The sequence below is a fragment of the Lissotriton vulgaris genome, chromosome 3_1, assembly GCF_964263255.1.
Source record: "Lissotriton vulgaris chromosome 3_1, aLisVul1.2, whole genome shotgun sequence".
NCBI lineage: Eukaryota > Metazoa > Chordata > Amphibia > Caudata > Salamandridae > Lissotriton > Lissotriton vulgaris.
In genome coordinates, this window is record NC_141689.1 from 2,059,129,447 (window position 1) to 2,059,143,175 (window position 13,729).

The window sequence follows — 13,729 nt, forward strand, 5'->3', positions numbered from 1 at the left end:
GTACTATTTCAGGCTGACCTTGATGGCATGCGGACCGGATCCACCAAGCGGGTTTGATTTGATCAAAGATTTTGCCTCCTGACTTAACCTCTAAAATGGTTGTTGAAATCCTCCAGCGAGGCAAGGCTTTATCCGTTGAGCTGGATAGACTCTGGGCAAGGTCACACTGAATGTGTTGGTTTTGGCAGAAAAGCTCTGACGGGGAAAAATTCTAAGTTTGTGATTGACAGAGTCTTTCCGTCAGATGGATACTTTTCATGTCTTCACCCAGTTAAAATTTCTACCTTCAGACTTAGGGTCCGATAACAAGTTTGGCGGTCTTATCATGATACCGCTTTGGTGGCGGTCCCAAGAAGAGCATGTTACGATGCCACCGCTGGCCCAGCTGTGTTTCCGATGGTGGGGAATAATTCTCCATATGTGTCGATGCAGGTGTGTATATTTTGACAGCACAAGTGTTAAATGTACACATACGCATGACTCATGTGAATAAATACCTACTACCAGTATTTTCCCATTGCTGGAGTCCGGGCCATATGTGCCCGCTCTAGTTAATGGGTAAATATTGCAATACATAGTTACCTGGATTTCGGCACCAACTGTGTTGTTTACTTCTGGGTCAAAATGCCCTGGAGAAAAGGATCCACATGATGGACTGAAAGGAAGAAAAGCAAATAGGTGAGTATGCACCACAAATCCTTCAATTCTGCCAGCTCGAAGAAGGCTCTCTTCCCACCAGGGTCAGCTCAATCGAAAGCCAACTCCTAATCCGGACGGCGGTGAACTTGTCGGCACCACCTTTTGACAGCTGATTTCCCTCTACTGTCAGCGAATAGCTGGCGGTGGCACTCGAACGGTCTTTTGTTCTGCAAACCTCCAACATTGAAATATGGTATCAGGACTGCCCAACCAGGTGGCGGGGTTTCTGAACGGTGTTTTGATGGCAGTTCCCCTACCACCAAACTTGTAATCAGATACTTAGTCCTTTATAAGGAGCTCAACATCCTCCAGCCATGCCAGACTAAAGATGTATCCAACAAAGTTGCATTGAAGTTGGATACCTCTGCCACAAAGTCGTCTGCCACTCCAAAGGTCTTGGAAGTCCTACATTTTCAGAGTTTGTTTGAGAAGTCCAGCTGGATACAGCTAAAGGTCTTACGACCACAGAGACAGCGCTTAGGGCGCAGGACTTACTCTTGTCGAGGCCTCCAGCATGGTCCAGTTTAACCCCTGTTGCAATAGGCCAACTGATAGTTGCAGAAAAAGGCCTCTTACAGCTTGTGATATCACATGAAGTCAGCCAGCTGAACCCTCAATTCTGGCATTCTCTAACCAATGAGGAAAAATTCCCAAGGGCAAGCCTTTCCACTGTTGTAGCACATCCAGTTTGCCTTACTGCAAACTGTCCCACTTTGCACCATTTTTAGAGCAATCCAAGATGGAACAGACTGTATGCCCCTGAGGGGAGCCTGTGGGCCAGCCAGGGGGGAGTTTAGGGAAATGAGCAGTCCTCTCCTCCTCATCTACACCAAACTGGTTCTGGGTCCAGCTCCCGCTGGATTTGTGCCTAAAGAACAAATGCTCTCTATTTCGTAGGTTTCCGCTTAGCTGTGAATGGGAGACTTCACACTTGCCCCTTTGAAGTAAAGTAAATGTTCTGAGCACTCCATGCTGCTCTTTCTTGGAAAGCAGGGGTCACATACATCACCTCAAGCCAATCCTACCCAACAGGCCTAAGTCTTTGTCCGGCTCTGGAAGGTAGCTAAAAGTTATGCTTGCCATGTCTTTGAAATACCATGTTATGTACTGTAGTATAGGAGCCACCTCATCCTAAATATTTGCACTAATATACTAAAGACAGAGGTTCAATGCCAGCTTTCAAGACAGGATCGTCAATCTGACATTACACCTCTAAACCCTTTCACAAAAGAACGTCCTTGGGGGACGATGTCTTGGTTGATAAAAGTGCCTTCAGACAGGATGCAGAGGTACTAGATGACCTGCAAGTCATGGGGTACAAACAGCTTTCAACAATACTGCACACAAAGATGATCATCCCCTTTATAGGATCTCACATGCTTTATATCACCTACCACCCTAAAGTTGCACACCTAAATATTGCCTGATCAATACATACTGCTCCCTAGACCTGCTTCAGTAACAAAAAGGAGAACCCAAAACCCACCTCTTTCATGGCTAGTCTGAAAGAATTCCTTGATGTTTTCTACAACACCTTCAATGTGGTCTGGAATCGATGACAACCTATTAAACTAAACATTCCTATAATATTAGACCACAGAAACACCATACAAAACGGGAAACACTGGTCATCCAAAGACAAATTAAAGCTACCAACTAATAATTATTTCTCTGGGAAAGAAAATGTGTCAAAGGTTTCTGGGTTTCTCTTGATTGAAATCATAACATTTGGCTTATATTCAACAGGGAGAGCAAAAAAAGTGGGATATAAAGTATTTGGGCGACAGTCAGATGAGAGCAGTAGCGGTTCCTCCATAGGAGCGGAGGATGCCTCGTACTTATGCAGAAAGACTGAAAAATAAAATGGTAATACATTATTTTATTACCATTTCTTTTTTACTCTCTGTCAAATTGAGTGTGGGGCTTAGGCCAGTGCATCATTGCTGCTGATTGGCAGCAATGAGGAGTGGCCCCATCATTTATAGTGTGCATTTAGGTTTGGCCGACTATCTACCTACGGCCTGGCTGACATGCACAATTCAAACCTCCCCAACCCTGCTATCTTAGACACCTGGGTTGGGGAGCAGGCAAAGGCCTGCAGTGCCCTTTGGAGCGCTGAGGCAGCCTGCTCCATCCAATCCAGATGCTTCAATCATGCTGCTTCACAGCATGAGAGCAGCGTCTGGATTGGGTACGGTAGATGCATGTGTGATGTCACCTCGTGCTCGGAGAAGTTTGGAGCAATGGACTGAAATGCATCGAGGATGTGCTGCAGGATAAGGTAAGTAACATATTTTTTTCTTTCATAGATGTTTATTTTAACGTGTTTTATTGTGATTGTTTTAATGTAGGTGTGCTTTAATGTATGTAGCGCCCTGCCCCACTGTATTTTTATTTATTTATTTATTTTGTGTTTTCTATAGCGCGAACATGACCCAGTGTAGGGTATTAGAGCGCTTTACAGTAGCGTTTCATCAGTCATTAATGTTTCACACTACCGTTTAGCATATGGACATATATACATTCAGTAATACAATCGCCAAGGCGCAGTTAAAGAACAGGATCATCTTTGGACATGACCCAGTGTGGGGTAGCAGAGCTCTTTAAAATAGCGGTTCAGCCATCATAATGTTTTACACTTCAGTTTAGCATATAGACATATATTCATTCAGTAATGAAATTTGGCAGTTTATAGACAGCAGACCTCCAATATAGACTTTAAGTAAGAAATGTGCTCATAAAGTACGATTTTGCTTCCTTTTTGAAGGTTGCGATGGATGTAATTCTTCTGATGTTTGGTGGGAGTGCATTCCAAATTCTTGGTGCTGCTTCTGAGAATGCTCGGTCATATGTCTTTTTCTTGCAGAAGCGAGCCGGTTTCAGAAGAAAGTCTGATTTGCTCCCAGAAGGTCGGTTATCTCCGGATAGCGTAAGTTTCTGGGCCAGGTAGCCTGGAGTTTTGTGGTGTATTGCATTATGTGTGATGCATGCCAATTTGAATTGAATTCTTGCTTCGAAAGGCAGCCAGTTTAGCAATTTCAAGTGAGGGGAGATATGGTCGAATTTTTTGGATCCCGCTATCAGCCTTTCAATGGGGCAGTTGAGAACTTAGGGAGTCCAGTCAGGGTAGTGCACCCGTATTCGATCCTTGATATGACCAGCGCTTGAACTGCAGTTTTAAGATCTGTTTTGTTCGGGAAAGGTTTAGTTTTCGCAAATAGCTCAAGAGGAACCTGGCGTTTTTTGCCATTGTATTAATATGTGCTAACGTGTTCATGTTTTTATTTAGGGTAATTCCCAGTGATTTGGTGGAATCTACAATTTTTTTAGTGCAGTTTAGAGCAGTGATAAGGTTGGTCCATTCTGTTGAGTTTAGTTTGCTTTTATGTGGTGTAATCAGTAGGAATTCGGTTTTCTGAGGGTTTAGTTTCAGGTGATTCTTAGTTAGCAATTTGAGGGTTCTTGATAGAGCATGGTTCATGGTCTTAATCTCTTCTGTTGATGCGACCTTGATGTACAACTGAGTGTCATCCGCATACATGTGGAAAGCTATGTTTGCTTTTTGTAGTATTTCTGTGAGTGGTTCAACGTATAGATTGAATAGCGCCGGTGAGAGCGTTGAGCCCTGTGGAACTCCGATTGTATTATTGGTTGGGCCAGATAGGGTTTGGTTGACCATGAATTTTTGTGATCTGTTCTCAAGAAAGGAGCTGAACCAATTAAGGACTGTACCCTCTAGGCCCATTCTGTTTTTCATCCGATCTATAATTTCTTCATGGTTTACCGTGTCGAACGTGGATGACAGGTCCAGCAAGATTAAGAGGCAGGTTTCATTGTGGTCAAGAGCCAGCAGTGTGTCATCTACGATGTGCAAAATTGCAATTTCTGTGCTATGGTTTGGACGGAAGCCCGATTGACAAACATTTAGCAGGTTGAACTAGGAAATGTGTAGACTCAATTGTTGTTGGACACATTTTTCCAGAACTTTGGCTAACATGGGGATGTTAGCAACAGGTCTGAAATTGTTTGGAACAGAGGATTTCTTTGTAGGTTTTTTTAGCAAAGGAATGACTTGTCCTGTTTTAAGGCAGGCTGGCATTTGTACTTGTGATAGTGAGGCATTTATGATCTTTGTCGAAAATGGGATTAACAGGTGGTTTAAGGAGGACCATCATTTTGCTGGTAGGGGATCATTATAGTGGTTGTTGGGTTTAATGATCTTTGAGATGTCTAATTCACTGACCACTTTAAAATCTGACCATCTGGCATTGTTTTTTAGTTTCTTTACTTCTTGTTGAACTAGTTCTTCGTCGTCCGTATCCATCCTACTTTCAATGTCTTCGGCTGCTTTTTTTTATTCCCTCTCCAAAGATTCAGCTTTGTCTGTAAAAAATGTTGAGAAATCTTCACTATTTAGGCTATTAATGTTGATGGCTGGTGCTACTTTAGCAGATTTATTAGATTGTTCTTTAAGAAGATCAAAAAGTTTCCTGGGTCTATTTACTGCATTGTCCAGTTCTTTCCTGAAAAAGTATTTTTTAGATTTAATAATGCTTTTATTGTAAGCCTTCCTCGATTGTCTTAGTAGGGTTAAGTGGGGTGAGGAAGGATGTTGTCGCCATTTGCGTTCTGATAGTCTCATTGATCTTCTTTCTTCATTAAGGGCATCGTTGAACCATGGGTTTTTGATTTTGTCAGTGACCCTTTTCAGTTTTAGAGGGGCTATGTCCTCGATAATCCTTGACATTGTCTTGTTATAAAGCAAAGTGAGGTCATTGACGTCAACCATGCTTTTGGGTACTTGTAGATCTGATGAACAGCGTGCAGCTATTTTTTCCATATTAGTTCCTCGAGTGTCCCTGATCCACTTTTTTGGTTTAGCAAGCTTGTGAGGACGATTTGGTTTTCTTGCAGGGAATTTCAAATGTGATTTTATGGTGATCGGACCAGTCACATGGTGTGATTACAATGTTCTCTATCGCTTTCTCTTTAGCTATGATCCAATCTAGGGTGGATCCTTTAGAGTGGGTGGGGAGATGACATCCTTGGACTAATGATTGCTCTGGCTACATTTGTGAAGAACCAAATAAAGATTGAACTTCTAAAAACATCCCAGATTCTGCTACTGAATGTTTTTCTATTGTGATTTATGAACTCTGATCATCACTGTATAAGTTTACAAATAATAGTTTGTGTGCTGAATCAGTATTGTCAAAAATTTAGTATGATGTCTGCTATGTCAGCCGCGTGTTTAATTGCTGAATGACAGTTCAGTAGTATACACTGCATGTGTTGATGATCATTTATCCTAGCCGAGACAGATTCTTCAGGCATTAGTGTCACATTCTTAAGGTTGTTGGTGTTAAGCCCTCTATCTTTTGATTGAGAAGTTCTGTCTCCATTCGTTATGATTGTTTCTATTGTTTGGGTGTGATTTTCCCCTGTCTTATTGAGAGCAGTGGGAGTGGGTTCATATGACGAGAGAATGGATAATAGTTCACTATTTGTCAGGTAGTTGAGTCGAGAACGAGGACGGTCAATTCTGTTAGATGTTGCCATGGGGGTGGACCTGTGCTTAGCTAGTGCTTCCCTCGAGGTAACTTGAAGGACCTCCATTTTAGCGAGCCATTTTTCTGATAGGTACAGCAGGTTTTTCATATCTTTAATAGCGGATAGCATAGCTTTGTAAGTCTTGCTAGTTTGCGAACTGAGGTTTATAACATCCCCATTTTTGTGTACGGGTCTAGTATTTCCCACTTTTGATGTCATTAATTGCCACTGGACAAGAGCAGTAGTGTACCAGTGGTTTTCTTCTGTTCATAATGGAGGTTGACTCACAAATATTGCTCCATGCTAACAACATTAAGTTGCGAGTGTTGTGTTTGTGACCATGGAGATTTGGATTGTTTTCCATGCAACCCACATGTTGGTCATCTTGAAAATTGTCACAATTTCTCAATGGAATTAGGGTGCCACCGATGAAGAGGAACTCCTGATGTGGTGTAAAGCACACAAGAGGGAGTTTCCATGGCATGATCAAATAATATTTTGTGCCACCAGAACTGAGTCTTGAAACCATTCAACATATTAGGAAAAAGAGAAGAACTTGGCATCCCAAACAATTTCTCAAACAAATCTTATCAACACTGAGAATCTGCAACCTTTTGGACTCCAGCAATTTGAAGTTCTGCAGGACTGCACACAGTTACCAAAGACCCTATCATGAAGCTGCATAGGCATTTTCTGCACCGGTACACAAATGTAGAATGGATCGGTGCACCATATAAACAGTAAAATTGCTCTGTATGCATTGCATGTGCTCACTCATGAGTTCTGAAAATGATCAGCTGCCCTGCAGGTAGCTTAAGCATGGGGGCATGGAATAGTGTTTCACCAGCCACTCAAATTCTTTTTGGTAGGCGAACCACAGCGCCATATTTCTCTTCATGTGCTGCCTGCAGCACATGCACTCGCTCGAACACTTTGTGGATGTACCTATGCACTGTAGTCAGTGTAATTTCACTCTTAATGCTATCATTAGGAGTGCTCTAGATTCTGATCGAAACCTTTCACTTTGTAATCATCGATAATGCGGTAAGCAGTAGTGGCTGCTGTTCTTAATGGGTGCTGGGGAAGTGTGGGGGAAGGGCTTAAATAGCAAAAAACAAAAAGAAAAAAGCTATTTCCTGATGTCTCGCAGTTCTTCTGCTCCAGTCGGACTCAGATTCCCCAGGGGCTGGTACACACCTCCAGGTTCCTAAACGCCAATCACAGTGCTGCTCTCATACTGGTAATACAGCATGACAGTGCAGCACCGTGGTTTGCCTGAGCGGTCTTATTTAATGCTCGCTGAGGTCCTAGGAGCCTGTGTCTCTACTCCAATCGGCTGTGCAAAACAGCTCGATGGTGAGAGATCAAAGTGCGAATGACGGTGTGGCCGGCCTTAAACAGCCGGCCAAACCATCATGCACACTTACAGTGCGCATTACGCCTCCCACTGCTCTCGTCATGGCCCGCCCCACTCAGACTTGGCTTGCTAGCTCAAGCGCAGAAAGAAAAATAAAAGAATAATAAAATAGTTTTATTATCATTTAATTTTCCCTTCCTTAGCTGGCTCTTAACATGGGGGGCCAAGCTTCTTCGCCACAGCGGAGGAGGCGCTGCTGGTGCTGGTAAGGTAGTTACCACTTGCAGGATTCTTATATCATTCTTCATTTTACAGCTTGGAACTCAGAGTAACTAGTGCATAATTTGTGTGGTAAAAAATAAATAAATCACAGGCCCAAATTATTTCTTAGGTGCCCACTGCGAGCACTGCTGAACACTAAAGTTGCTGAATACTAAGGCAGCTCAGTCTTGATTCTACCTTCATCCTTATTTCTTCCACCACCCTACAATTTCTCCCTCTTTTTCACTTTGTGTGTTCCTATTTATCCATACTTTCTCCAATGATCACTGTTTTACTATCTTTCTCCTCCTTCTTGCCCCATTTACTACCTTACTCTCACACTCTCACTTGGAGTGTTTCTGATCACATCTTTCATCAACTGCTTATATTTTTCACCAGGCTTTCTTTCCCTGATGACCAAAGTGTAAGGACAATCACGGGGGCCCTATCCACCACTTGTATTTTTGATTCTGCAGAAAACTCCAGTTCTCCCCAAAATAGTGATTACAATAAGAGTCATAATGAACACCTCTCAACCCCATTCTGCACCTCCAGGACTTTGAAACTTAATGACACAGCCGAAGGAGGCCTCCCTTGCCCCCAAATCAGTGCTTAATTTGATCTGGTGATTTCCAGTCCTCGGCACCGGCACTTAATTGTCAATAATAGTGCTTATGACAATCTGCAATATGGTGGTGCTGTCTGTCTAATTTAGAGATGAGCACAACAACAGCTGCAAATGAATTCACTATACTTTAACAATAGAAAATACCCGTAGCCCAATCCATTCTTATAGTTTTGGGGACCTGAAACAGTCTGAATTGTCACACTTGTAGGGTGTGATGGTTAGTAGTTGTGTTGGTAGTGTAGGTGGCAGCACCTTAAGGGGTATAGGATTGTGCAAGCTGAAGTGGCCTCCTGACGAGGGACCTGGCACTTATGTTTTTTTTACTAATTAAGCACTGCCCCAAATACAACTCCAATTTCCACTCCTACTTCTCATCCTTTCATAAGCTGAACCTGACCTTATTTATGGTTGCAGTGAGTAAAGCCTAAATTGCCATTTTAAAAGATGTCCCAAAGCTAAGCCCCCTGCTTAAAATAGTTCTTCATTGCACAACCCATAACATCAGAGACCTTTTGCATACTCTTTCCCTTTAGACCACTGGGGTTAAGCCCATTCCATGTAAAAGCCTTAAGTAAAATGAAATTAATAAAAGAGTATAGAGAATGATCAAGAAGTATTGCCCTAACCAACTGAGACAATCCTAGCATGTCAGCAGCCATCTCATCACAGCAGTAGGAAAACAAGTGGCCAATACGTACTGTTTCAATCTTTTGGTTTTTTTGTAAACACAATAGGTCCTCGTAGGAGCCCAAAATATTGTGCAGTGATTGCCACCTTACCAAGTTTACTCTTTTCATTGTTTCCAACGCTCTCTGTCCAGGACTGCGCATCAGTAAGAAGGTGGCTTTGTGACCCTCGTAAAGGCTTTGCAGGAAAGGGGTGACCTTCAACCCTGTGGATTAAAACAAATAAAAGCACAGTAACATCTTCTGACTGACCCCAATACTCTATGTAACAACTTTGTTTAGGTAGCAACTTTGTGCATTTCATAAAATCATCAGACCAGGGTACCCGCAGAAAGAAGCCTTAAATATGGCTGAAGTGGATGGCGTGCAGCGGGGGGGCTTGAACATATGTTTCCAAGGGTCGTCTGACCCCTCCACGGTCAATAAGTACCTCGGGATGCCCACTCTTTTAGATAACAGTGCCTAAATAGTGTACGGGTTTGCAGACACAACCCGGGGTTGTCATGTTTTGCAAAATACCCATATTTAAGGTTCGTTGTCACATTTATGTTATTGCCTCGTCAGGGGTAGTAAGAGCTATATAAATGCAATTACAATTTCGTTTTTTCCTAATTTTCTGGTCACATGATAGGTTTTTAGTCGTCTGGAGTCATAGCATATTACATTTTAGAAACAGTGCAACGTGCAATTGAAGATTTGTGTATTCAGAAAGTACAAAGCTTTGCCCGTTAGGTGCATGTTAGGTGAATGCATGTGCACTGGCGGATTTTGTGTTGTTGCTTTAAGAACAAGCATCTGCAATGCAATAGGTCTTGCATTATACTATTGGCATTGTAAATGACAATGCTTTTTATTTATGTTTTGGTTTTTAAAACATAAAAAACAAAATTGTCATTTACAATGCCAATAGCTTTAACTCTTGCAAATGCGAAACCTATTGCATTTCAAATGCTTAAAGGCATCGATCAGTTGCCCCTTCTGTCTCACATAGCCTCTGAAGACCTCCTTATTTGCTGTGAGTTAAATAAACAAGCCGGTGGTCACAACGGCGCATAAAAGATCCTCCTGCAGTAAGAGTAACTCATTAAAGAAAATAGTGCTTACGGACTAAAGAATACGTACCGTGTAACAACTGAAGTAAAAGGTCCAGTCATCATGGGAGGGTACAAATGAAGACAAGGCAGTACTAAGTAGGGACTAAAAAGCCTAATAACGAATCAGAAGCCAGCATTTACAAAGGACAACGTCACAAGCCAACGACAAATATGGATGGAGAGTGGGCAGGGCTTCAAGTAAATAATTCAATACAGCACGGCTCGCAGAACAACACATGCGCTGCCCAGGGTCGACCTAAAAATTTTGCAATTGTTCCAATTATTAGGTGTCTTAATGCTTGCCAAAACCCAGCATTGAATACTTTCAATTACAGGGAAAAGCTGAGGCAATACAGCACCTTTGTTTTATTTACACATATTAATATGATGGCTCTTGAACTTAAATAATGTCAAACTACTGATGTTTCATAACTGCTCAACACATTTGGAAACAAGAATTTGCAATACAATAGGTCTCACATTTGCGAGAGTTTGAGCTATTGGCATTGTAAATGAAAATGCCTTTTATTTATGTGTTTTGAAAACCTGCAAGTGTTGCATAAATACGCACAGTGTACTTATTGTCCTTGCTTACGAGAAGCAAGGCTGGCAGTAAAAGAGGCGCAGTTACTACCAAGTACAAAGTGAGTGTGTACGTGCCACTTTCAGGGAGAGTTTGAGAGTAAATATGAACACAGGATGGCTCAGATCATAAAGACATGGAGTACATGTTTTAGAAAATGAGGCTAAACAAATGTACCTACGATCCTTAGTGGAGAGAAGCTGATTTCCAAAGTAATTAATTATGATTTAAACTTGTGCCTTGCAAAAATTAACATCTGGATGATTTGTGTTGTTATAATTTATTTTTATTAGGTTTGTGCGCAAGGGTTCTTCTTTTTCCTGCAATCTCTTTGTTTTTATAAGGATTTGCCGATGACCATCCCGCGAGATATTGGCGTAATTTAAGTACTCTGCTGTCGATAACATTACGCCCCTGGTATGAGCAAGACCCAACATTTTTGCTTAGTACACCCCAAAATACACCCCAAAAAAGTTGTAAAATATGGGGTTAGGTGGAAAGTGGTCGACTTATTTATTGTAGTGCAGATTTACTGTAATGTTTTTAGTTTTATGTAACTTTGCCCATGCACGCCGTGGTATACACTGGCTTTAATTATGTTCCCGGCAGGGGTTAACACTATGCCCCTCTGTTGACTGAGGCCCAACAGCCTTGTGTACTGAAGATGTAAACACTGTAAAATAAGTTGCAATACATGGGGTCATGGGAGAGAGGAGCGAGAGGCAGAGGTTAGAGGAGGATGGTAGAGAAAGCGTTTTACGATATGTGGGGAGATAGGTGCATATTGGCAGGAGGCAGTTGAGGATCAAAGGAAGGAAGAGAAGTTTACAGCAGAGCTGTTTTTCTTTGGGATGTGGGGGAGGTGTGCTCTCTGCCTGCTATCAATCCAGCAAACAGTTGTGAACACAACATTGAAATTTATATTTGTGGTAGCGCCCGTGCCTTGTGAAAATAAACATCCTGGATGATCAGTGTTGTTATAAAAAAAAATTACGTTTTTGCGCTAAGGTTCTTCCTTTCTCTGCAGTTTTCTGGTTTTTGCAAGGATTTGCCGATCACCGTTCTACCAGAATCCGGCGTAATAGAGAAATTCTTTTTTAACGAAAGGGAGAGGCTGAGGGTAAATAGGAAGAACCAGGGCTTTAAGTGGGCCGGGTCTCAAGGGGTCTGAGCACCGGCAGTTTTTTAAAGGTGGCCTCGAAACGGTCTCTATTGGGCTCTGTTTTGAGCCCTGGCACAGGCTTTCCGTTTTTTTTACCGGACTGCCGTGACAGCAGTTTGCTGTCTCTGCAGTCAGAACAAAAGTGCCGGGGCGCAAAACAGCCAGATAGAGACCCGTTTCAAGCCAGCTAGCACATCGATGTGCGGTGCCCACACTGCTCACTTCTCTCTAGTGGAGAAGTTACGGCATGACGTCATGCCAGGTGAGCGTTGGGGGGGGGAGAGAAATCCTTTAATGAGTCATTTTCATTCTGGATTTCCCTTCTCTTTCTGAAAAGGCAAGAGCAGCAACATTGTGGTAGGGTCACCAGGGCTTCAATTGAAAGCTTTTTCAATATTATATGTAACGAGTCATAGTTGCAGCTTATTTATCTTATGCAACTAATAACCATTGACAAAGCCAATAGTCCTTACTTTTTGTAGGTATGATGTTAATTGTTTCACATATCTGGATGCAATGACAGAAACACCAAAATACAAGTCGGCGGCACACTATGCTAAACACAGATTTTTAGCAAGTGTTTTAAAGCCACGCCCCTAATTGCACTGGCCACACCCCTTTGAGAGACCCCCCCAGTTTTTTCATCCCACTCAAAGCCCTGGGAAGAACGGAGGGTGTATCATAGTAAAAAGATAGGGAGTGCATGTTCCCAAACCAACAAAATGTAAATGTGGCCAAACAAATGTGCTTACAAAGTTCAGGGGAGAGAAGTTCATCAGCAAGGTTTTTTGTAAACTTGTGCCTTGTGAAAAACAACATCCCGGATGCGTAGAGTTACATAAAAATATTTTTATTTTAGTTTTTGCGCTAAGTATCAAACTTTATTTAAACTTTTATTGGTTTTAATTGAAGTAGCCAATAAGCGTACTGAGGACATTGGCAAAATGTAAACCCCCTGCAGGCGTTTACATTACAGCCCTGATTAAGGCGGTCGTCCGTTTCACCCGAGCAAGTACTGTAGGGGTCAGACTATGACAGGTGACAGAGTTCAATATATTTGACCCACCCTTTTCAATGGCCAGGCACTGCCCTTCTTTAATTTGAACCTCTATGGATGTTTCGATTATTGATAACTGTATAAACTGTAACCCCATCATTCACAAAAATATAAATTAATTTTTTTGCAGGGTCTTGCGTCAATATTGATATATAATGACTTTTCGTTGTGTGATTTTTCTGGAATGTTCTCTGTGTAATGTGTTCCCATTACAAACCAAAGATTAATTAGTCTATGAAACCAGGCATACAAAAGTCACAATTGAAACGATAATGCAGTAATAACTTTAAATGCGAGGAAAGTTTTTCAGCATTATGTCATTATCCTTTTGAAGAAATGTGACCTTTTATGTAGCAAATTGTTTCTCTAGCATACCTCAACAATACCAGGTAACCCTGTTTTGACTCCTACAGAGGCTCTGTCTGAGACGTCTGAATATGAAAGGGTGGTGGTACAAAACATGCCACATCCCACATGAGCGGAAAATCAGGAAGGCTACAGTTACTTACTGGTTAACTAAATGACTCCTAGCCCGCCTCTCTCTTTTGATTAATCACATTATGAGGCTGTCTCCTAACGTAATTAAGCAGAGCGCGAGGGGCGAGGTGGTAAGAGACAATTCAGTTGTTCCGTCGGGATCTTTGCCTCCCTC

General features: G+C 42.1%; 1 protein-coding gene across 8 annotated transcripts in view; it reads right to left on the reverse strand.

The window, feature by feature from the left end:
• ZDHHC2 (zDHHC palmitoyltransferase 2) overlaps positions 1-13,729 on the reverse strand; it is a 579,224-nt gene that overhangs the window by 51,871 nt on the left and 513,624 nt on the right. For all 8 annotated transcript variants that reach the window (XM_086962598.1, XM_086962597.1, XM_086962596.1 and 5 more), the window contains one exon: positions 9,275-9,387. In XM_086962598.1, coding sequence (XP_086818724.1) covers positions 9,275-9,387 — 113 coding nt within the window. The remainder of the gene's footprint in view (positions 1-9,274; positions 9,388-13,729) is intronic.